At 40.2% G+C, this 24,486-nt stretch overlaps 1 protein-coding gene across 7 annotated transcripts in view; it reads left to right on the forward strand.

The window, feature by feature from the left end:
• The first annotated feature begins 369 nt into the window (after positions 1–369).
• The window catches only part of LOC101042123 (transducin-like enhancer protein 4), a 150,455-nt gene continuing 126,338 nt past the window's right edge, over positions 370–24,486 (forward strand). For 2 of the 7 annotated variants that reach the window (XM_039475002.2, XM_039475003.2), the window contains exons 1-4: positions 372–1,270; positions 2,130–2,227; positions 3,316–3,379; positions 4,552–4,596. In XM_039475002.2, coding sequence (XP_039330936.1) covers positions 1,226–1,270; positions 2,130–2,227; positions 3,316–3,379; positions 4,552–4,596 — 252 coding nt within the window. In that variant the 5' untranslated portion in view covers positions 372–1,225. Of the gene's footprint in view, positions 1,271–1,669; positions 1,809–2,129; positions 2,228–3,315; positions 3,380–4,551; positions 4,597–24,486 lie in introns of those variants that run through there. The other 5 variants (XM_074395471.1, XM_039475006.2, XM_039475007.2 and 2 more) reach the window with 5 other exon arrangements.

Below are 24,486 nucleotides of genomic sequence, written 5' to 3' on the forward strand. Positions count from 1 at the left end.
CTCCGCCAGCCTCATTCCTCTTCGTTAATTGGTCGGAGCTACAGGCGACGCCCGGCCCCCACGTGGGTTTCAGCCGGGTTGGCTCCTCCCCGCTGGCTTGCCATTTGTCAGCAGTGAAATGATGGGCACTAACACAGAACGGCGATTAATGCTCAGCCATCTCTGATTGGTTGCTGGAGACGCCTACCGCAACGGGGGCGTGCGGGGTACTTGGAGAGCGCCCCAGAGCGCTCGCGTGGTGGGCCGGTGATTGTAGTCAATCTGGCCGTATTCTCAGGCAGGGTCGCCCGGGGCGGACTACATCTCCCGGGATGCTCCGCGGCCCCCCTCGGAAGATTGTGAATATGTATCAGAATGTTAATGATTAGCTGCTGCTAAATTTGGTCAAAGAAGTCACCTACACAGAGCGTGTTGTTAGAGCTGTTCTGAGCGGGTGTTTGGGTTGTTGGCTGCTTTCTTCCCCCTTCCTCACACACTTGTATATTATTTTGAGGTGGTGTTCGCAGAGTTTGAAAGGAGAGAGAATTAAAAAAAAAAGCCGCAAGCGTTTCACTCTTTTATTTTTATAATCCCCTTCAATTTGGGGTTAAAAAAAAGACAAGAAAACAGGAAGGAAGAAAAATAAGGAAATGAGATGTGGTAAAAGAAGCTAAAAGGTGCCTTTTAAAAGATCGTTGCTGTGAAGTGAAAAAAAATCTCCAGAGAAACCAAAAAGCACCGCCGAGACCTCTTCCGAACCAAAGGAGTTTGTGTTTGCTTTTAGGGAAGAAGAAAGATCATTCATTCGGAGGAATAACAACCAATTAAAAGACAAATAAAAAAAAGTTTGGAGTGGGACGCAGAGCGAGCGAGCAGCGCTGCCGGCGGGCGGTGGGGCGCGGAGCTCGCACTTCACCGGCCGGGTGAGCGGCGGCCGCGGCGCCGGGCTCGGCGGGTGCGCCTCGGCGAAGCGAACGTCGGAGCGTTGCCTCGGGAGACGCGCGCCGGACAATGCCCGCGGCGGGCCAGTAACGCCCGCGGGGAATGCGGAGCGGCCCGGCCGCCGGCACCCAGCCGCCGCCGCGCGTTCTTGCCGCCCGCGTCACGCGAGACCCGGCGGGGGCCAGGGCCGCTCGAGCCGCCCCTCAGACCCGGCCGGCCGCCTCCGCGGCCGCCTCCTCCTCGGGGCCATTAAAGCCAATGAGCCGCGCGCCTCTGCCGAGCGCAGCCAACTAAATCGGCTTGGATGATTCGCGACCTGAGCAAGATGTACCCGCAGACCAGACACCCGGTGAGTGCAGGCGGCGGGGGCGCGGGCTCGCCCGGCGCTGGGGGATTCCCCGCGTCGACCCCTGCGCACCGAGTTGTGTCTTTTGGCCGCAGGGGCGTAGAGAGCCGCCCGAAATCGGCGCCCCGCGCCGGGAGCCGCCCGCCCGCCATCACCCCCACCCCCCGGCGCGGTGGCCCTCGGAGGGGGTGCGGAGAGGCAATTGAGTTGTAGCCATTTTCTTATTGTTGTCTTTGAAGCTCCTGGAAGCCGCGCCGAGCCGTTTGCGGTCCCCGCGCCGCGACTCCTCGAGGGGGGGTGGCGAGCGATGAAGGAGGCGCGACTCCGCGCCCGGGCAGGGAGGGCGCCCTCAGCGGCGGCGCTGCTGGGCTGGCAGCGGCTCGGAAGTGCGGGGCGCCGGCCCCTCGCGTCGCGGGTCCCCGGGGCGAGGAGCACACGAACGAACGAGCCGGGAGGGTGGCAGCCGCGCCCCCCTCCCCCGGCCTGACCGCCGCCCGACGCCATGGCGCGGGTCCCCCCGACGGGCCAGTTTCGATTCCGGGTGAGGAGGGAGTGGGCGCGGCGCGCCGGTGTCTGGGCGCCCCTCTTTGGCCGGGGAGGGGAGCTGGGGCTCGAATCCTCGGGGTCCGGGGCGCGCGGGGCTGCAGGCGGGAGCACGCGGGGGCCCGGGGCCACCTGGAAACCAGCCCCTGCTTGGGCTGTTGGGAGCGAGGAGGGGCGCGGGAGGAGAGTTCTAATCGCTCTTTGCCTGCGTGAGCGATGACCCCCCCCGCCCCCCCACGCTACCGCCGCGTGGTGTGTTTTCTCCGTCTGCCTGCTTCGCTTGTGATGTGGGCTAATTAAATATTTTATTGTTCTTTAGGCACCGCATCAGCCTGCTCAACCCTTTAAATTTACAATTTCCGAATCCTGTGATCGGATTAAGGAAGAGTTTCAGTTTTTACAGGCTCAATACCACAGGTAACGATATTGACTTTAGCTGATCCTCCTGTTTGCTTAGCTCTTGTCTCCCCCACTAATATACACAAACACTTACCCTCCTCCTTTTTGGGGGGGCGTCACAAAGGTATTATATTTTTTCCCCCCCGTGGGCAGAAAGGGCAAATCAAGGCCTCTTTTCCGTAGGCAGGTGTAAATAAATTAAGCATTTTTTTTCTTCTCCCGTAAATAAAAAGAAGGCAGAACAATCGAAACTGGGGAGACTTGGAAAACGCTGAGGCCAAACTTTCGGTATTGATTTATTGGGGCCAGGAGAATGAAAGGTTGGGAGGATTCTGGGGCCTTTTGACATCCTTGGTTCTTTATTACTCCGGGCTTGGTTCCTTCTCGCTTCTTTCTGCCATTCCATAAGAGCTGAGACACCAGGGAAGTCGGAGTGAGCGATTTCATTACTTTTATGCTGAAAAATGCTACATCTGATAGATGATTTCTAGACTTTGGTGCCTTTGAAACATTTTTCTTTGGCTGGCTTTTTAATGATGTCTAATTCCTGTTTCATAAATGCAAGAACCAAAACAAGCCGCTGAACCCGACTGACACTTTGCCCCTGGGTGGTGGTATTCAACTTGTCTGTGTGTTTTGGAGGGAAAAAAACAAGACATCATTCTTAAGACATGCTTGATTCATATTTTCATTAATCTCTTTGTAGAACATTAAAGAAACTCCCTTGTGACATTTTGGAGGACTTATTTGTGCTTGTATGTACAGTCCTTATTAAGGTTTATTTTCCTGTTTTATCAGGTGAATATTAAATTCTGGATGAAGTTTCTGAATTAAACAAACTAGAGGATTTGTTTCCTTTTAATTAAAAAAAAAAAAACCCTAAAAATAATAATAAAAAAAAACCCCACACATATATGATCCTTATTGAAGGGACAAGTCCAGGCTGGTTCCAATCACCCCTTTCCCCTTCCCTTTCTATGATGATGGAGGTATTTATTTAAGATTGTTGATTCAATTGTTTGTAGGTGAGATTTAGAATGTGTGTTTAGAGTTGAAGGATGTAAGTTAGGATCACTGTACTTAAGAGTATCTTATGTCTTGAACAGTCTGAAGCTGGAATGTGAGAAACTCGCCAGTGAGAAGACAGAGATGCAGCGGCATTATGTCATGGTAAGAAAACTATGTCACAGATTCCGAGTGCTTATTAGTTTGGAATACCAACAACAAGAATACATTTAAATTGCTGGAGGCTTCAAAATAGATCACAGTCACCCTGCCAGTGCAGCTGAGGTTGTGGGAATGTGTCTACTAGCAACCTGTAATTTTAGGATGTTATAACCTGCCTTTGACAACTAGGTTTGATTGGAATTTTCAGAAAGTTCAGCCACATGGCATATAATTTTCTGTGCTTTGTTTTTACAGATCGAAAAAAATAAAAACAAAACCTCATTTGTTTTGTTTAGTCACAAGCAAAAATGTTTTTGTTAGTGGTTTTCTTTGTTGTTTTATTGCTCCTGCTCCAAACAATTTTAAGCAGTTTTCTGTATGTTGTTATAATTTTAATGTCTTATTTCTTTTCAAAGGAGTGATGGATAAGAAAAGACGGCAGACCATTTTTCAATTTTTTTCTCACTTTTTGTGTTACTATTATATTTATATTTGTGTGTTTTCAATTTCTATTGTGTTATATTGGTTTGAAGAATGTTGTAGTCTCCTGTATAACTGATTTGTTCTGCCAGAATTTCTATAATGCCAGTTATACTACATGTTCAAAAAACCAGATTTCTTTTACAGAAGTATTATGAAGCATATTTTTGTGATTGTCCAAGAAAGCTCCAGAATGACTCACTCATTTATTTTTCTATCTAGCTTTTTTTGCTTTGAATATGTGAATATGAGCAGTACACTAACAAATCAGAAATCAAACCCTTAAGTAGCATCACCTTTTCCAACCTTCCTTTCAAAACATCAGCGTTTGTATAAGACATTCTTTGCTGTTAACTTGCCTGCTGTGCCTAGGAATTAAGAGTCCCTGGAATTCCAAATTTTCATCAGACTTTTTTTGATGCATCTGCTTGGGATGTGTAAAGATAACTGGAGATGTTAAGAATGCTGTGTTTGAATTTAATTTCTATTAGTTTTTGTGAGTATTCTCTTAGAATCTGTATCTTAAGTTGGCTAAGGATAGCAATGGGCTCTTGATTTATTGGCATAGGTTATATGAATATACTGGTTTAGGTGAGGCTTTATGTTTGTTTCAGATTTACTTGGGGCATTCTGAACAAACTAGGGAGATTGTTTGATGAAAGTCAACCATTTAATTGCTTTTCCTTCTTTGACAGTATTATGAAATGTCCTATGGGTTGAATATAGAAATGCACAAACAGGTAAGTTATTTCTTTATAACCATTTTAAATGACAGTAATACTGTTACACTTTGAAAAAGAAAACTGTATGTTTTACAGTTTTATTCTGTAAGCAGTTTTGGCTACCTGTATTTAGAGGACTGGGTAGTGATGAAAATGCTGTTTTTACACGTGTGGCTCCCCATCTTTCTTTCATGTTATCCTAATTTTTATAATTTAAAAATGTTGTTTTAAAACGTCTGAATACGTATTAAACTTTGTATGCTTTCAAAAGCAGGATGCTAAATTTTAAAATGTCTTGTTTTTCTTCTGAAAGAATTGCTTTATTTTGGGCATTGTAAACTTGTGAAAGAGCTTTTCTTGCAAAATATTAAAAAGTAAAATTAAATTGTTTGGTGCCTTCGTTGGCTTGATGTTGAAAGAATGGGTAGAGGGTGAGCTGGGAGGATGAAAATGAAATCTGTGGAGCTACAAAAGAAATTGATGTAAAATCCTTGTACTGGTCCCCTGAGGCTACTTAGTTGGGTCTTACCAAGAACTGTAACCATTACTTCCAAAATTTGTACAGAGTAAATGAGCCTGATAGGAGGATGTGATAAGGTTCAACATTGGGTCTTGAAATCTAGCAATTAGTTCAGTAGCAAAAAAAAAAAAAAAAAAAAAAAAAAAAAGATTAGTCAGAAAGCACTGAGAGATATGACTCAAACAGCCTTCTTTTTGTGCAGGAGACTGAGTAAAATGGTTTGGCTTAAATTTCCTAGACAGAACAATAGCACAGATATACATAAACACATACACATATAAAATATTGTTTGGCAATAATAGTTCCTCTAGGAAGCATTTATTTTTACTGATCTCCTAGTGGAAGTGCTTCAGGTCTCATCAGCCATTTCAGAATAGGTGTGTATGTATTTGCCTGCTGGGAAAAAGACAAGGGAAAACTTACTCTTTTCATTTCTTATTTATGGTCAAGGTGGATGTCATTGCTTTCTAAGTTGAGAAAATATGAAATGAGCAGATACTATTAGGCCTTCACTGTTTATGGATTTCTTTTTGGATATAGTTTAAAGATGTCTGTTAGACAATAAAGGCAATCAGATGAATAGTATTTGAAAACAAAAAGTTGGAAAAAAATGAGATGTTGCTTACACTGAGGACTTTTAATTTCACATACTGTTTTGCTTTGTATGCTATTTGGTTATGTCAATATTAGCATTATAGTATAGTTTGAATGCCGCCTGTTGAACTTAAATTCTTACTTTGGCATCTTTGCCATTTCTGTTTAGATTAGTAATGTAAATATCTTCTGCTTAAACAAAATCCGTTCAGTCTTAAGGATGGACTTTCCTTAGCTCCACCTTACAGGAATAAGTTACATGAACGATATAGTTTGTTAATTATTACATTTCCTTTGAGGTTTGGATCTTGTATATGTCTCTTTTTTTTGTCCTCACCCCACGCCCCCAAAATTAATTAGTGTCTTTTTAAAGATTGGACCAGGTGGTTAATTTAGTCCCTTTATTTCTCCTCCTTCTGTATCTTGTTTACCCTAACCACTTAGTTTCCAGGTCTCCTTGTACCATCTACATTTCTGAAAAGCACATAGCTTTTATTTGGCTGTATGTATTTCTTTTTTGAGGGGTATGTGAGATCCCTTAATTTTACACATTTTATGCCACTATAATTCTGTCATCTTCTTGTCCAGCTGGCCTCAAATGTTGTCCATTTAAAATTGAGAACAGTACATTTTCTCTTTTTTTCTTTTGCTTTTAAATTCAATCATATCAAGAATCCTGAGGGCAGTTTATCACATTATGAAATACAGACAGCCCTGCAAACCACCTACTTATTATATTTTCTTTCTTTCTCCCCCTTAAGCATAGAGGCATATCTGTCTTTATTTGTTTTCCTAGGCAGACAGCCTTAGTTCCTCTTAGCCTCTCTTCCAGATGCACTCACTGGATACCCTTGTAGTGGAAAGCAGTAATAATGCAGGGAAGTTGTCCTGCGGCGTAATTGGGCCTAGTTCTCAAGATCGGGTTAGGTTTATTCACTTATTAGATTTGTGTCTCGAAGGGTTCAAGAGTAGGAGTCCCGGGAGTCCTTGGAAGTACCCTAGTAATTGGTGGCCCTGATATTTGAAACCTTTGTGTATTTTTTGGTTAACGTTCCTGTTCTTCTTGGCTGCTGCTAGCCACAGAATATTTATTTTTAGAGACATTTTTCATTGGAACAGAAAATGATGGTTGTGATGGAGTCATGACTCTGTGACTTAGCAAACTGATAAAAGGATAAAAGTATGAAGCAAAGACAAACAGGGTGGAGGCTGGTATTCTTCCTCCTCCCCTTTCTATGTGATGCTCATCATCAGTCACCCTGTGTTGATTCTGATAGAGAACTATAAAATGAAACCTATGGGGAATTTGTCATTCCGAAATGAAAGCTAATGTAATTAGTACCAATTAAAGTACATTTAGTAAATTGGATTTAATCTTAATTAAGCCTGCATAATGTTGCCAATTTTTAACAATTATGTTTGAGAACATAATTAATTTAAATTTTGGTAACTGAGTAAATAGCATTAGTCTGGTAGAATTAGTGGACTTTTTTTTAAAAAGGGGAACTTGGTGACATGACGTGGAATTGGAGCATGAAATATGAATCTAAATTCTGGTAATTTTTAGGATTGATAGAGGAGCTGGAAAAAAAAACAAAAGTTAGGGTGGAGTATTCTAGGCTATAATGGGAATTAATGCTTTGCCATTGTCTCAAGTTCTAGCATAACAGTGAAGATGACAAATAGGACATGATTAGAAATGGCACATGTTTTAATGTGATGTCTTCAAAATGGGAATTTTTAAAAATGAAAGAACATAGGCCTTTATTCCCTAAGGATTTCCATAAGTGTGTGGCTTTTGTTTTTTGTTTTGTACCATATAGCTGACCCAGGGTTTCATTGTTAATTTTTTTTGCTGATTGTTCTTCTTTGTAAATACAGTGCGGCTTCTAAATGGGTCAGTGGTGGTGGCCACAGTGGGGCTATGCATGGAGTTGATAGCATTACTAAATGCTCCTTGTTCCCATCTTTCACCTGTAATGCTGTAAAGAAGTCCTCACTGATGGACTCTGACAGCAGTGGTTCCCATTCGAAACCGCGAATATTGGATATAGATTAGGAACAATAGGTATGCGAATTCAACCTATAGGAACTATAAATGGAGATGAACATACCACCTTTTGAAAAAGGGAGAATGAGAACATTTATGACTTCCTTATAGTTAATATTCTATAACGTCAAAACCTTTTTATTTGAATTTTAGAAATCATTAGGAAATTTTAGAAATCTGAAACACATGAAATCTAAAAGTACTACATATTTATGTTTTATGTGTATTTTTATATGTGTGTGTGTATGTGTGTGTGTGTGGGTATGTGTGTACATACATATATATATATATATATATATATATATATATTTAATCAAAGCAAGAAAACTCCTGTTTCACTCAAAGCCATGTAAATTTTATTATGAGACTTAGGCCACAACCATTTGAGTGCTGCTAAAATATTAATTGAATAGAAATGAAAGGGCCTTGCCAACTGATAGGATATCATAATCATAGCCTCTTTGGTCGATGGTAAATGATGATAAATGACATTAGGAACCTTTTAGCAAACTGTAATAACTACAAGGAGGGAAGCAGTATGGATTTGCATTATATCTGATACCCTCTAGTACCAAGTGGATTGCCAATACTGCTTGTTTAGCATTTTCTAAGGGCAATAAGATATTGATTTCTGACTTACAAGGAACAGCTCTATTTTCACCATTGAAAAGTATTGCAGGTTGTTAAGAAGAAATTGACTTGAAGAGGCCGACTGCTGCCCATCATGGAGCAAATAAAGCAAAACTGCCGAAGCATGGTGGAGCAGCGAGACGGGCCCTCAGCAATTTGTTGCTATTAATTTACCATGCTCGACAGCAAATCAATCGGCATCTACTTCATCTGCTGGAGAAAATGCTGTCCAGGGCAGATAAAAGGCTCGGCATGGTACAGAGAATACACTGGATTGGCCAAAACCTGGCTGCAGTTAATGTGTAAATAAGTGAAATCAAGGCCACTGTTGCAGAGGAAGCTGTTGTTAATTAGGTTGGTGTTTTTTAGTGAACTATTTTAGAAAGCAGCTAGGGTTTGGAGAGTTAGAAGAGATTTATTGGGGTTGAAGTAATATATGACTGGCGTGACAGTCTAGCCTTGAATGTACTTGATTCTAGGGTGCGATAAATTTACTTGGGGACACTGCTTGCTGTGGAGTTTGTTGAAAGTTCAGTTTAGACCAGATTTCCCTTATGATAACTTTTTTTTTGAACCTTGACAATTTCTTGCACATCTGTCTTATTGTGTACGCTTAGATTTAGAAGAGTAGATTGAGGAGTAGGTGTTTTAGTATATAGGCACAAATTTGTCTATTGTATTCTTACCCAGTGCCTTTTTTTTTTTTTCAGAGATGGGTATAATTGAACTCTTGTGTATTAATAAGAGTGGACTATCATCGATGATCCTAGCTGAAAGTAACTAATAAGGAAAATTTTGCTGACAGCACTTTCTTTTGCTTTTTAAACATTAGGAAATAACAATCTAGAGGGCCTGGGTAGTGGGGTGGATACTACTGGACTATAAAATCTCAAAGATGTCAAGTGAAATTTTGATACCTGCAGAAACTTCAGATGCAATTACAGGATCATGTGTGTTGGGGGACTGCAGGGGAGCTGGGGCAGTTCTTGTGTTTTGGTTTTCATTGAAGATTAAAGCCACCTTTTCTAATTTAAGATTATTTGCACTCTGATAATATTCCACAATTAATGTTAATGGAGTGAAGGGTATTGGTGGTGTTTTATCTTCTTGGCTCTCATTTGGGCATTTTAAAATAGGAGGCCAACTTCCTTTACTCCTGTTTAGTAAATGTAAATAAGTGTAGGTTTTAAATTCAATTTTTTCCCCAAAGCACTTTAGAGGGTCTAACATTAGGACAGTTGATAAGTAAGCGGAAGCCCCTTGGGCAGGACCCAGTGAGCTGTCCTTTTACTTGTCACAGCACCTGCAAGGGAAGCAGATCTGGAGGATGAAATTTAACCTGTTAAGGTTGTGTGTATGTTTTAGGGTGTTTTCTGAATACTGTGGGGAGTTTGCTTTTTCCTTCTCCCATGATGGATTCTTTTGTCTTTCTAGGGATATCATAGGAGGATATCTGTAGATTTTTTCATCTAAGGCAGTCATTCTTGAGTGGAATTGGAATTTCCTTATAAATTGGAATTTATTATATATGTGGCTTGCACTTACCACTGATTTGGGCACACTGCCAAAATACTTATCTTTAGTTCTCATAATGATCCTAAGACAGGGATTATGTCCAATCAAAAGTTGATTAAACAGTGTCAGCTGAGCACAAGGTGATAAAGCTAATAGTTGGTGGATTCAAGACTTCAAATAAATTTACCTGTGAGGATATCTCCTGGGAGATGGGTTTGCCATGGGTGAAAGATTCAGACCCCAGGTTAAATCCTGGAATAGAGAGTCCTTGAACTTTAGGCCCATACGGGGAAAGTCTTGAGTTGGGGGATTCTCTCCAACTGCTTAGAGTCCATGCGTGGCTCAGCCTGGCCTCTGTGTCCAGACTGCTTTCAGAGGGGGAGAGGGTGAGGGTTGCTTTCACCTGGAATCTCCCACTTACGGGCTAGGAGAGCTGCTTGCTTATCAAGATGGAATTTGCTTCCTCCCTAAGCAGCCTATTTCTCATTTGTTTACAAACTTGCTCTTCTCTTTAACTTTTATCTTTTCCTGTGGCTTATGAGAGTGCCTACAGACCAGGGGCTGTTTGTTAATCACCGTCTTGTGGGCTTTTGAAGGGGGACGCTGGGAGGGGAAAATGTGATGTTTTGTAGCCTCTTTGTAGTTTAGAAAGAGGTTCGCAGATGCAGGAAATCACACACAACTCAGTTTTAAATGAAGGCAGATGTTTTGCTTTTACTGTTAAAAGAATTTCTTTGCGGCATTCAAACAAAAGGATCTTTCCTTTTCACTGCCCCTTAACTCCTGCTGGATATTATTTATTTTTATTTATTTTGGTGGGCAAAGTTCTCTGTATCTAGGTATATATCTCTTTGAGCTGTGTAGGACCAATGGACTGGGCTAATGAGCTGCATCTCTAGGTGCTGTTGCAGCACTGGTGAAGGAGACAGTATAGGCACCAGCTCATTGTTCTTCACATTCTTCATTCAATCTTTGCTTTCCTGGAATATATCTTTTTTCTTTCTTCTTTTTCTTCTTGTACTGTAAGATAGGTGAAGGAAGCCCGTGGGAATTAAATGTTTAAAAAATGCATTTATAAGTTTTTTGTGTTTCGAATTTGGCCTTTTTTTTTGCCTTTGATGTAATATGATGGTTTGGTTTACCACTTCTGGACAGCAATACTGTATTTGGTGGCTAGAGAAAAGAGGGACAGGGATGTGAGTTTTAGAAGGCACTTTCTCGATCCCTTTACACACCCTCTTAAAACGACTCCAGTATTCCAGCAATGGTGGCAGATTCAGTGGTTTTATGCTGGCTAAGTTATTTTCATTTTTGTAAGCTGGGCTGTTGGAGAGAAGCAGGAGGCCGCACATTTAGACATGGGCAGTAGAGTATTTACTCTGGTAATGACAGTTTGCATGGCTTAGGACTTACTCGAAGAAGCACCCTACAAACAGGGTTTATGAAATTATCACTCTAAAGGGAAAGGGCCTCAGAAGTTTTAGTCAAAAGCAAAAGTTAGAGCTGTTTTGTCTTTGCCTTAGAAACAGCTGTCGGTGCTAGTTGTTTTCTGTCTGTGAAGAGAGATTTAGCTGGCATTCATCACCACAGATCTATATACCCTCTCTGTTTTCATTGCAACTGACCCAGCGTTTATGCCAGGCTTTTGTTCTATGTCATTGAGCCAAAACTTACCCCTGGAAGCTGTACTCTGTAACATCTGTAAGCCAAAACTTACCCCTGGAAGCTGTACTCTTGTTCCATCCAGGGGTGACGCATGGGCAGAGTGTGGATTTTCTTAGCTGGTTTGTCAAAGAAGCTGAAGAGAAATACTCTGGGATACTCCTTAGGTACTTTGCCATCTGGTGAGTGGATCACATTGTTATCTCTTTTGAGGATTTTCCCACACACACGTCAAGAATTTTACGGTGGAGGCAGCTTCTGTGTTTCATAGAATGAAAGGATAACTTCTCTTCCAGCACAAGACAATACTCGATCCACACCTGGTTTGGCTGTGGTGTGCTGGAACCTCTGCAGGGCCCTATTGCTTGCAGCAACTTAGGCAAAGTGAGAGGTTGGGGAAGGAGGATGAGAGATACTGGCTTTTTGATTTCTTAGCAGGTTTATTTAACTCATTATTGTTATTATTGTAATTAGGATTCTGTCCTCATTTTCTAACTGTTCTGTTTCTGAAGGTCTGTGGATAATTCTGCCTATAGAATTTGAAAATGCAAGAAAATATAACAGAATAGTCATAGTAGAAATTATAAGCACTAGTACTCTGTAACACTCTTTCTTTACAGAGAGCTTAAGGCATTTTATATGTTCTCCTTAATCTTCCTCATGTTCTATAAAGCAGGTAGCAAGCTTGGATCCATGTATTTATTTAAATAGCTTCTGTCAGTGGAGTACCCAACGGTTTGCCAAGCAGTGTCATTCCACTGGCCTCCTTTAACAGATCACACTGAGGCTTAAGGGCTTAAGAGATAGCCCAGTGTCACAGTCAGGGAGGATCAGCACTGGGGTGGGGATACCAGAGTTCACGCAGGTCAGCGAATGCCCCTGAGGTTGCATAGTGAGAGTCACTGGCAGAAGAGGAAATAGTAGGTTTCTTGACTTCCCTTCCAGGGCTCCCTTCGCTGACCATGCTGTTTCCAAATAGCAAATAATGTGCTTGTTTCTGTGACGTGTTTGGCTTTCTGCAACACGAGGAGCATGGTGATGCTACTGGCGGTCCAAGAGTGTTACACAGTCATCTCTAGTGCGCGATCTGATCCGTATTTGTGTTTGAGTACAGCTCCTCCCTCTCCTCTCCTCTAGCCTCCCATTGCCTGTGCCCTGCCTAAAGGGAGTCTAGGATGAGCACATTGAAATAGAAAGCCAAGGTCCACTTTTAGCAAAGTGCTTCGTAAAACTGGATGTCTTGCATTCCTAAACTCTACCACGCAAACACGCTATGTTAGATACGTACCTGTTTATTGCGTGTTTCTCTCCTGCTAGATTGTAAGCTCCGTGAAAATAGGAGCTTTTGTTTCCTGCTGTGTGCCGGGTGTTGAGAACGGTGCCTATTACATAGTAGATGCTGGTGCGCAATAAAGTATTTGGTGAATGAGAGAATAGCAGTTAGACAAGAGTATGTGTAATTTAATATTTTTAAGGGTGCATTTAGGTTGCAAGATACATAAAAAGTCTCGAATCTACAAGCGTACCTAGGTCTGTGTTGTCTGCTAGTGTGGAAAAGTGACACTCAGGAAGAGGAAGCAAAAGCAACTGAACTTACTATGCCTTTTAGGAACAAGTTAGTTTAGTTAAAGTAGAATATATCTATTTTAGTATGATGAGTCTGCCTTTTTAAATATGAAAACATGAATCCTTGTGAACAGAATTTAAAATTCAGTTTGAACATCATTCTATCACTAGTCAGTGTTTAGCTGAAGAATTCTTTTACTATTAATAGGTCTGCGTATCTGTGGTTTGAATGAATGTAGGGCGATATTGATCTTAACTATATTGTGTTGTATTTAGCTAACTTCCCTGCAAAGCTGTAAAAAATGCAAGCTTCTATTCTTTTTAAGAGATAAGGAACTTTGAAAATGTCTTAGTTTTTTTTTTTTTACTAGTGGAGATATTATAATGTTAAAGAGTAGTAATCATAACAGAAAACAATTTTAGATTGTTTATCTTGTTGATAATATTTTGTTTATTCTTACAACAATCTTAGGAGATTACAGTAGTAGTAGTATTTCCATTTATGTGGAGGCTGAGACGCAGAGATCTTCAGTGGCTTAGTTAAAATCAGCTAGCCGGTAAAATAGATCTTGGGTTTGACTCAAGATCAGAACACTGGTTTGATAGATACTTCTGCCTTATTCCAATTGACATGTTTGGAATACTCCATCATTAGCATACTTACTACCTCTCCTCAAATGCTTGACTGATTCTGGAGCCTCAGTTTCTAGTTCTGGCCTTGCTAGTAACCAGCTATGTGATATTGCTGAGTACCGTGCCTTTAAGGCCCACACTTTTCTCAGCTCTTAATTAGGGTGTAAGTGAATGCCCAGATATCTTTTAGCTCCTTTGGTTAAAATGATCGTTTGGGTTTGATTTGTTGCTTGCTGTGACCCAGTGAACAGAAATTGAGACTGTCGTTTTTTTTCTGTCTTAGAAAGTCTCTTTTAGCACCTATTTTCAGAATTTTTAAAATCCAAAATTACCAAATGGGCCTAGGAGTAGAAATGTGTATTTATATAATATTAATACTTTGTTTTTTTATAAGGTGCTTTCTTATCCATTTTTTTCATGTAAGCCCCAATAATATTAATAAAACATTCCCCCCATCCTGTGGATGAACACAGTGAGACGCAGATGTTAGATGACAAAGTTTTACCCTTAATTAGTAGGTGGTTTAAAATGTACTGGGTGTCTTATGGCCTGCGTTCAGGCTAAAGTAATGTTGACACCGAAGTAGAGAAATTTTCGTAAACCATGCAATATAAAAATAAATATAAAATATATCAGTATGTTTTTAAAGTGATGAGTTTTCGTACTTTTCCTTTGACATATATTAGAAAACTGAATTGTATGACTTCTGAAATTATGTGAATTACAATGTGATCCAGTAATTTTCTTCCAAAGATGTGCAAAGGGGCTGTGTAGTAGTTTATTACCTGTTATGTAATTAGCTCTCTTACTTTTCCAGAATCTAATGTAGATGCTTGAGGTAAAGCACGTCTGTAAACTGTGGCTTACAGTGAGCTTGACATCTCAAAGCCGCAGGACTTTCTTGCTTTGTCTCATCAGGGATCCTTTCCTTAGGGAAGATAGATTCATTTAAATAAATGGCTTAATCATAAATAGAGGAAGGAAGAAATGTTTAATCTTGGCCTTTTTGAGTTTATGAATCAAAGACACAGTAGAGATCAGGTTCTTCATTAAAGTGTAGTTCCAAAAAGGAAGAATGTGGTTTTGATTAATAAAATTTTTTTTATTTTTAATTTTTATGAGTACATGGTAGGTGTATGTATTTATGGGGTAAATGAAATATATTGATACAGGCATACAACACATAATAATCCCATCAGGTTAAATAGAATATCCATCAACTCAAGCATTTATCCTTTTCTGTGTATGTGTTAGAAACTTCTTGGTTATACCCTTTTAGTTATTTTTAAACATACAATAAATTATTATTGACTGTAGTCACTTTGTTGTGCTTTCAAGTACTAGACCTTATTCATTCTGACTATATTTTTGTACACAGAAGAATATGTTTTGTTCACTGCTACACCACTAGCACCTAAAATAATGCCTACAATATAATGGAAGAAATGAATAAGTGAGTGATGGGACAGCTAAAGGAATGGTTTAACTTTTTCATTTTATTGCATTTCATGTAGCATCACATATTCTGAGTATCAGTCACCTTTATATAAGCTGTCTTTGTTTCTGAGCTCTTAGGGTGGGCCTGGCTTTATGATGAGCGAAAAAGGTCTAGATAGGCAATCAGAGAGTGGGAGTTCTTATCTCAGTCTACTACAGGTCCTTGAGCTGATGATTGGCATTTTTAAAATTTAGAATGGGATTCAATGCCAGATGATTTATTTCTAAGATACCTTTCAGCTCTTAACGTGGTATTTGAATGACCAGCTTAAAAATCCATCCCTACTTTCGTTGCTTGGTACTGTAGGCATGCCGTTTTAGTTAAGTTAATACAGCTGAGGTTTTTTTTGTTTTTGTTTTTTTATTTTTGTAGAATCTTGCTTTGAGCAATGTAAGGCTCTTGTGTGGACAGCTAAAATAATCCTGATATTCCCAGTGTTTCACAGCCCAGAACCATCTGCTGACTTGCTTTTTTTCATAGTTGTAGCTGCATCTTACTGGTCCTTCTATAGGCTAAGAGCACATCAGTAACTACATATAGTTAACAGATTTTCCATATGTATATTTTGGGCAAGTATTAGTAAGAGCAGTTAAAATTTATCAGGTGCCTGCTGGATACCAGGTAAAGCACTAAATGCTTCAGATTTATTAATTTGTTTAATTTGTAATCCTTTGAGAAAGGGATCTGATTATCTTTATTGTGTATGAGGAAACTAAGGTAAAGAGAAGCTGAGAAATTTGCCCAGGGTTATACAAGTGGTAGGTCACAGAGTGGTAGCAGTGTGGAGCCCAGGCATTTTGGCTTGAGAGCCTCCATTCTGGTTCTGAACCACTGGCAATAAATGCCTCATAAGTGACTGTTTCATTAGGGTAAACTTGTTTGTTTGTTTGTCCTTGTGGGTTTTTTTTTTTTATGACAGAGTCTTGATCTGTTACCAGGCTGGAGTGCAGTGTCATGATCTCGGCTCACTGCAGCCTCCACCTCCTGGGTTCAAGCAACTCCTGCCTCAGCCTCCTGAGTAGCTGGGACTACAGCTACTAATTTTTTGTATTTTTAGTAAAGACAGGGTTTCACCATGTTGGCCAGGGTGGTGTCTCGATCTCTTGACCTTGTGATCTGCCCACCTCTGCCTCCCAAAGTACTGGGATTACAGGCATGAGCCACTGCATCTGGCCTGTCCTTGTTTTTTAAATGACAAAACAGATCGTTTGCTGCTGTGTTCTGTACACAGTGTGCTTAAATTTTAAAAATAATAGCTGGTCTCATTTGGGTATTTCGTTTTGTTTTTGTTATGCAAATTAACACACTAGATTAGTGTACTCATTCATTGGTTCATCTTTTATCACAGATTCTACTGTTTGTCCCTGGCTGGATAAACACAGGCCTCTAGATATTTTTGTACCTCTGACTGTGAGATTTCTAAAACAGGCACGACACCTTTTATAACCACACATCACATGGGAATGTTGAGGGAACTATAAACTTTTGAGTGCCTTCCTGTGGTGGAGAAGAGATGGAGGTTCTTGGCTGGGTTTGAAAGCTTCTATATAGTTCTAGAGTTTCTATGCATAATTGTGTGCCTTTTTTGTCGGGGCACAATCTGTAGCCCTTATTGGCTCAATGGGGAAACTGCAACCCAAACGAAAGAGTTGAGGAGGTACTGTGCTAGAGCAGTGGTTGCAAACTGGAGCAGTTCCTTTGACATCTGGCACTGTGATAATATTTGCAGTTGTCACAACTTGGAGGTGCTACTGGCATCTGGTGGGTAAAGGCCGGGATGCTGCGAAATCTCCATGTACAGGACAGCCCTGTGAAACAGAGTTAGCTGGCCTAGAATCTCAGTAGTGCCGAGATGCAGAAACTCTGGAAACAGAGGAAAATATTATTAAATTCTTTTGCCTTTTTTTTTTTTTAATGGCCTGGAGAGTTACAGGTTTGGGGCATAATGACCTCTTTGAGTAGAAAAATGCTAAGAATCAGCGTTGTCTGGCTTCTCTAGTTCGGTCAATTTGAGAGAATCCTTCAAACCATACTTACCTTTTCAGGTTTTTCCCTCCCTTTCCCATGATGATAAGCAGAGCGGGGTTGGTATTAGTGAAGTTCTAAATGGAGATATTACATGGTCCTTTGTAATCTTCCTAAAGAAGGGACCATGATAAACCTTCCAGGAAGGAGGCGCTTTTCACACTTGAGTTCAGCTTCTCATTGGAAATCAGCTTGATTTCCGTGGAAAACATCCAGATTTTTATGGTGCTGCTACTGTGCAAGGCAGATGACTTTTTCAGTGGAGGTATTGGACTGGCAGAAATTTCTTTATATGAGGCCCATTTGTCCTGTCTCCCCATTGAAGTCACTAGAATTAGTCTTACTCCTTGTCTAGGTTTTTCAGAGGTGTTGCCCTTTATTAGCCTTCCTTTGTCCATGCTGGGATTCTCAGTCATTTCAGCTATTCTACTGGGACACCAGTTTGGTTGGTACCAAGATGTATATGATAGACCTGGCTGTCTGAGAATTCAGTATGGCAATTCTGGCCTGATGCTACCCAACCGAGGGATTAGGGCAGATCTTTTTGCAAAATAGCCCTTCTGCTCTTTCTCTTTAGGGCAGAATACATTATACTTGTCTTTGTCATGTCCTGACCACACTATAATGAACAAAATGGAACCTTGAGTTTTCTGAGTAACCTAAGTCCACAACATGGGTTTGTTTTTATTTTTAAATCTGTGGGCACTGATCAGTGACCCTGTTTTACTTGGACTTCTTTTCCCCCCACAAATTCCACTATACTGTGCTATGAATGTGGGAGACTATTTTAAAGGCTTTTGATTTTTGGGGGGACGTAGAACTGTTTGGGAATGTGGTTTTACGCTAAGTGTGTCTACCTTGGTTAACCTTCCCAAAAATATAGTCATCCTAAAGTGGCTGGTAAGAAACAGTGGCATTTCTGTGGTTGCTCGTTTGCTTGAACATTTTTTGGGTGAGCTAGGGGAAGACAAAACACTTATTTGGGCTTCTTAATGGAGAAATTGTGTCCCCAAAATTCCAATGTGTGCTTCTTAAGCTTTCACCCATTTCTGGGTTCTGGGAATATGGAGGTAAAACTTTGGCAACCTACTTGCTTGTAAGTCTTCTCCTTACATTTCAGAGGTGTCAGATTTAGGAGAGGCTGGGCAGGCAAAGTACATCATGTACAGAAACCTTCCTTTTGTAATGTGGAAACTCATTTTCAAAGGCTTGATACGGCTAGCTTAAGAGTCTCATAGTAAAGACTTGCTTCCGACGTAAGCAGAGCTGAGAGGAGGCTTTTCTTTATAATCCAAGCAAAATTTTTAAGTTATTTTGCATCAGTTTAGGGTGCATACTTGTGAGGTGGTATTTATGCCTTCTTTCCAGACTAGATTTACAAATCCCACTTTCTTAGATACTTGATTTTACATTTTGAGTTATGCTTTTTCTGCCACTTTCTTCCTGTTTGAGGCTCACACTACAAATTAACTTTCTAAACTGAAATATTTAGCTGCTCAAATTGAAATACCTGGAACTGGATGTATTATAAAGGTTAAGAAGATTATAACCTAAATACTTAAACTTGAAAAATAACTTAATCTTCAAGGGATTGTTTTATTCTTTCTTCATTGGGAGGGTTACTTGGTTAAAAGCCAGTAGTCCTGGTCACCTCAGAGGGAATGCAAAGGCTGTGTGGCTGTTACTCTTCATGGAGCAAATGTTAATTAACCTCATACTATGTGCAGATTGCTTTGAGGGCTTAGCAGGTTAGGAAAGGTAGAAGGCTTGCCTCCATGGAGAATCTAGTCTTTTTATGTCATTTGAACCACTGTGAACAATACGAAGCAGTGCAGTGGACACACACTTGTGACATAGGTGGAAGAGAAAGGGGACTTTATGACTCTTGAGTGATTAAGGATGCTGTTACAGAAGAGGTGGGCACATTTTAGTGAGATCTCAGTGTAGGGGGTGCACTTAGGCAGGGTGAAAGGAAAGGGTAGGAAGTGGAAGCCACAGGGACAGGAAACTGCTATGCGTAGTCAGGCTGTGTTCAGTGTTTCCAGCTTTATTAGTGGTAGAGGAGTGAATAGTTTGGAAGATAGGTTTGGAATGCGTTATGGAAGGCCTTGAATGCTGGTGGTAGTGCTTGGGCCATACAAAGAAAGCAAAGGGAAGAGTAATCAGTTAGTTGGTCAAGAGACCATATCTGTCTTGCTGATTTGCTCGGCAGCTAGCAGGAGGCCTCGAACAAATCTTCAGTGAATGTTGGCTGAAACAATTTGAGTGGAGAGGGGTGTGACTGGAGAGGGAGAGGGTGGAGGAGGTGAAGTCTGAACTAGGAAAACAGTAGAACTGGAAAGCAGGAATCTTTATGACCTTGCATATTTCATTGGATGAAGAGTGTGGAAATGCATAGGAGAAAAGGCTCTAAGACATTGACATCTGCAAAGGGACAAAATCATGGTATCATTCATTGATCGAAAACCATACTGTAGAAGGGGAGAACTTGGTGTTGGTAATGCTGCCAGGTGTGGTGCCTAGGAAGGAGGGAGTGAAAGAAGGAAGAGGAGGGAATGAATGAGTTTGTTGCTTCTTTTGCTTTCATATAATCACCTTACTTTCATCTCTTCTGCTAAATTTATAATCCTTCCAAGAACCTCAAAGATTTGTCCCACATCTTCTGTATACCACAGTGGACTTTGCCAGGTAGTCCTTTGTGAGCATTTGTTTTAGGAACTATTTGCCCTTTGTAGGACTGTAGAAGAGAGGTTTTGTTTTGTTTTTTTTTTTGGGACAGGGTCTTGCCCTGTTGCCCAGGCTGGAGCACATTGGCGTGATCATGGCTCACTGCAGCTTCAGCTTCCTGGGCTCAAGCGATCCTCCCATCTCAGCCTCCTGAGTAGCTGGGACTAAAGGTCCTCATCACGATAAACCGCTAAGTTTTGTAGTTTTTGGTAGAGACTGTTTTGCCCTGTTGCCTAGGCTGGTCTTCAACTTTTAGCTTAAGCGATCTGCCCACCTCAGCCTCCCAAAGTGTTGGGATTACAGGGGTAAGCCACTATGTCCAGCCAAAGTTAGAGAGTTTCTGTCATTTTGCTCGGTTATTGTCATTACCTTTAGGTAGACATAATGGAACTTGTAAATTAAATTGATTTTTAACTTTTTCCTCTATAAAGCATTTTTAACAGAAGCAGGTCCAGCATCCTCTAAATTATTCATCTATCATTGAAATTCTTTGCTGCAGTCATTCTTTTCTTCCTTCTGATTTTTATTTCTTTTGTGTTTTGGCCAACAACTCTGAATATCAGTGATCCTATATCCTTTTTAGGTTGAGAAATATCATGTGGACATAAGGCTGAGTCAATAATTGTCTTGGGCAACTACTGTGTTTCAAAAGAAATAATTATTCCCATTGTTCATTATGTTCCTGATGAGCTAAACACTGAAATTACAATAGATGCTTTAGTCAATATGAATTATTTGCATGTGGTTAATTTTCTTCTTTTTTCTCTCTAATGTGAGGCATATTCTGTATTTCAAACCTTTACCCCTTTTAGGCACTTGTCTTAAGCTGCCTTGGTTGAATGAGAACAGCAGTGGTACTAAGGAAAGTTAAGTAGAGATGAAATTAAAAAGGCCATAGAGTACATTTTTGGTAAACCAAAATATTGCTTGGTGGCATAAAGCCACAGATCCATTTCAAAAAAAAGAAACAAAAACCGAAATGTGGTTTTGCTGTCTGTCATGCAGTCTGTTTCAACTGTCAGAAACATACGTTGCTTTATGGGATGTTTTTTCAAGTCTGACCACAGCTTTTAATTTCCTTCATTCCACCCACACCTCCTACCACACACCCATGTATCTAGTACTAATTTATAGGCAATTTAAATGTAATGACATAATCATCAGCAAGCAAAAGGATCAGCACTTGTGGCAAAAGTGTCTTTCTTGGTGTGCTAATTATCGGTTCTGCACTCTTGGAAACTCTTAACACTCAGAACACAGTGATTGTCCTTGTTCTTGGACTTTTCAGTCTGTTAGATTGAGGCCTTTAAAAGGTGGTTTTGAAGTGCTTTGTATTTTTGCCGAAAACATAGTATTGAAGAAAATTGAACAATATTCAGTGAATTTTAGAGGCATCCCTGTGTCTCCATCATATATGCTGTGTCTGATGGAGTTCATGTCCCCCTCATGAAAAAATACTAGTCAGGGTTCAAAGGGTGATACATAAAATACATAGCACAAAAATTAATGATAAAATGCAACCTTAGATCTTTAAAATTAATTTTGACTTATTGGTAACTTTATAGTTCTTCAACTCCTTATAGGAGACATGATCCTAAATATTTTGAAAAATCGAGTCCTAATTCAGCCAGTAACTTTCTGTGATATTGGTAAATTATTTAACTTTTCTGAGCCTCACTTCCTTGTCCATAAAACAAAGGTCTAGGACTGGATTTGTACTTTCTATAGCATGTTTGTTTCCAGGCCCCTAATCTGGGTCTTAGGCATCAGCATTTTTCTAAAAGCTACAGAGGTGATTTTGATATGTACAGCAAGGTTGAGGACCAGTGAACTAGAGCAGTGCTGCTCAAACTTCATTGTGCATACAAATCACTGGGGATCATGTTGAAATCAGATTCTGTTTCTGTAGGTTTGGGTTTGGTGCATGATACTCTCTATTTCTAACGAAAAGATCTGGCAATACTGATACTGCTTGTCCACTGACCACATTTTAAGTAGCAAGGAACCAAAACATCTCCAAAATGTCTTCCATTTCTACATGATAACTCCATGGTATAGTTTATGTAGTTCATGGGAGCCCATATGCTTGCTGCTTGAGTGAGACCCAGATTTACAATGTTAAGATTGATAATATATTATCTGCATAACCTCTCATTGCTTAAGCTCCATCCAGACTCATGCATCTGTTTTTTGTTTTTTTTTTTTTTGTATTTTTTTTGAAAGATTCATGCATCTTTGAAACAATTCCTTATATTAAAGTCATTTTAATAGTACCTTGCTTTAGACAGCCTGATACCTCTAGCTGGTAGCTGGTGGCTGGTGGGTTAATTTGCTGTAGAGAAGAGGGTTTCCATTTCTCCCTTCTTTGTTCACGCCACTCCAACACATACTTACACTTTTATATTGTCTCCTTTCGTCTCTGCAACAGGTACCGTCCCCATATTGCACTTTAATATTTTGGGGTAAATGGGCAAAAATAATCATGTTAATTTTTTTCTCATGCATGTACATTCTCTCTACGCACATTTAATACATTTTGCAGAAAATTTATTAAACATAAGTTTAAGGGGCAAAACTCCAACTTGGAAGTACATTTTCTTGTGGAAAAAGCTCAAACATACTTAAGTTGTAACATTTGTTTAATCCAATACTTTAACCCTACCACTTCGCAATTGTTTTTAGAAGTAAGAAAATACTGTTTATAGTTTGTGGTTCGTTATTTTTGTTTGTGGCAGCTCAGCCTCACATTATCAGGCATCATGACCTAATGGGAAGACCCCTGAATGGTAGTGTCTGAAGAACTGATATTCTAAGCCTTCACCCACCCTTAAGTAGTTTTTGCAACTGTAGGCACTTAGGTTCTGTAACTAAGCCAGTGAGGAGATTAAGGAATGCTCCATTTCTTAGGGCTGTGTTGGTTGCCTTAGAGGAACACACCTGTCCCCTAAAGTCTAAGAGAGTAAGAAATTAGAGTTTGCGATTGAAGAATGTTCCTTCGGAGCAGTGACTCTCAGAATGTGGTCCATGGAGTGGTTCAGGTCTGTGAACTATTTCTTAAAGATGGATGAATGAGATAAGGTAACTTGTTACTTATACAAAAATTGACTCAGTGTTTTCTTCACAGAGAATGTCTTTATCTTTAAAAAACAAAAGGAAAAACTCCATGGAACTAAACGGTAGTTAACCATTATCTTTTTGCTAATTGGTAACAATCTGGGAACTAGCTACTTGCTGCTTTAGAATACTCAATCAGTCAAAAGTTTTATCAGATTGTTTTGTAATTTAAGAACAGACTGAAGTGGAAGCTCATGAAATAAAGTATAGCCTAAAAAATAAAAAAGTAAATTAAAAGCACCTTAGGTTAAAGGTAAGAATTGAATTCAAGGTGGTATGGATATGTGTAACATAGTTAAGTCCAAGGCAGTTAGCACAGGCTCACAAGCAGTAAGTAGCTTCTTATAGAGGCTGCAAGAAGCACTGCAGTTTGTGCTTGGTTAGTGCAAAACTTGTTTAAATTCTTCTTAGTGCTTCTAAATTCTCTGAGATAATTTTTGTTTTTCATTTTTTACCATCCACTTAATCTAAGAGAACTTATTTCTGTTAGTCACAAGAATTTTTATTTTGTAGCCTTAAATTTCAGAACCATGTTATTGTCTGAGAAGCTTTAAAACTAAGCTTGCCGCCCCTCCTTCTGCCTGATGATCTTTATTCTTTAGTACTATATATAAAATTTACTGCATCCTCTCTGTTCACCAAGAAAAGAGGAAGAGAGATCCTTCACCAGGAGCAAAACGTAAATACTGAGAATGTCTTTTTGCGTCAAAGTGCAAGAAAAGTAGAAAAACAGCACATTTTCTGGGGCTAGGTCTGGGAGCTCACTCCTTCCAATCAATGAGGAGGCACTTGTCTTTTGCTACCGTGCTAGTGAGTCTGGCATCCCCGTCCCACATTAGATCTGTTCTGTAGCCCGTCTCATGGTCCTTGCAGGCCTTCCCCTGTGTAGTATAAATTAGTGAGGGATGCATTCTTAATTGAGAGACAGTAAAGAGCCCAAAGCTTGAATCGATACCTAACAATACAGTCACTCAATTTGTAGCACTATCTAATCTCAGTTCTGTCTAAAACAGAACTACTTACCTTAAGGGATTTTATTTGTAAGCCTACCCTCATAAATATTTCTGCCAATCAGATATGGGGCAGCTATTCTTCCCATTTCACGATTATAGAAATGGAGTCCCCAGTTATTTTGGGGTTTGTTTAAAGTCATGGTTTAGCTAGACTAGAAATTAGAGTCACACTAGGATTTGGGACTGCACAGCTGTATCATTCATAATATTTGGTGTTCTTTTGAGGATGTTTTGTCACTTGGTTCTGAATTCTTCCCATGCCTCTCTATAACTGTCCCCTAAACAAACCTTAACACAAGCTTGTGATTTTCCTATTTTAATGAACAGTAGGTAGCACCATGTCATCCACATTTTACGCACT

The sequence above is a fragment of the Saimiri boliviensis genome, chromosome 2 (genome assembly GCF_048565385.1).
Source record: "Saimiri boliviensis isolate mSaiBol1 chromosome 2, mSaiBol1.pri, whole genome shotgun sequence".
Lineage (NCBI taxonomy): Eukaryota > Metazoa > Chordata > Mammalia > Primates > Cebidae > Saimiri > Saimiri boliviensis.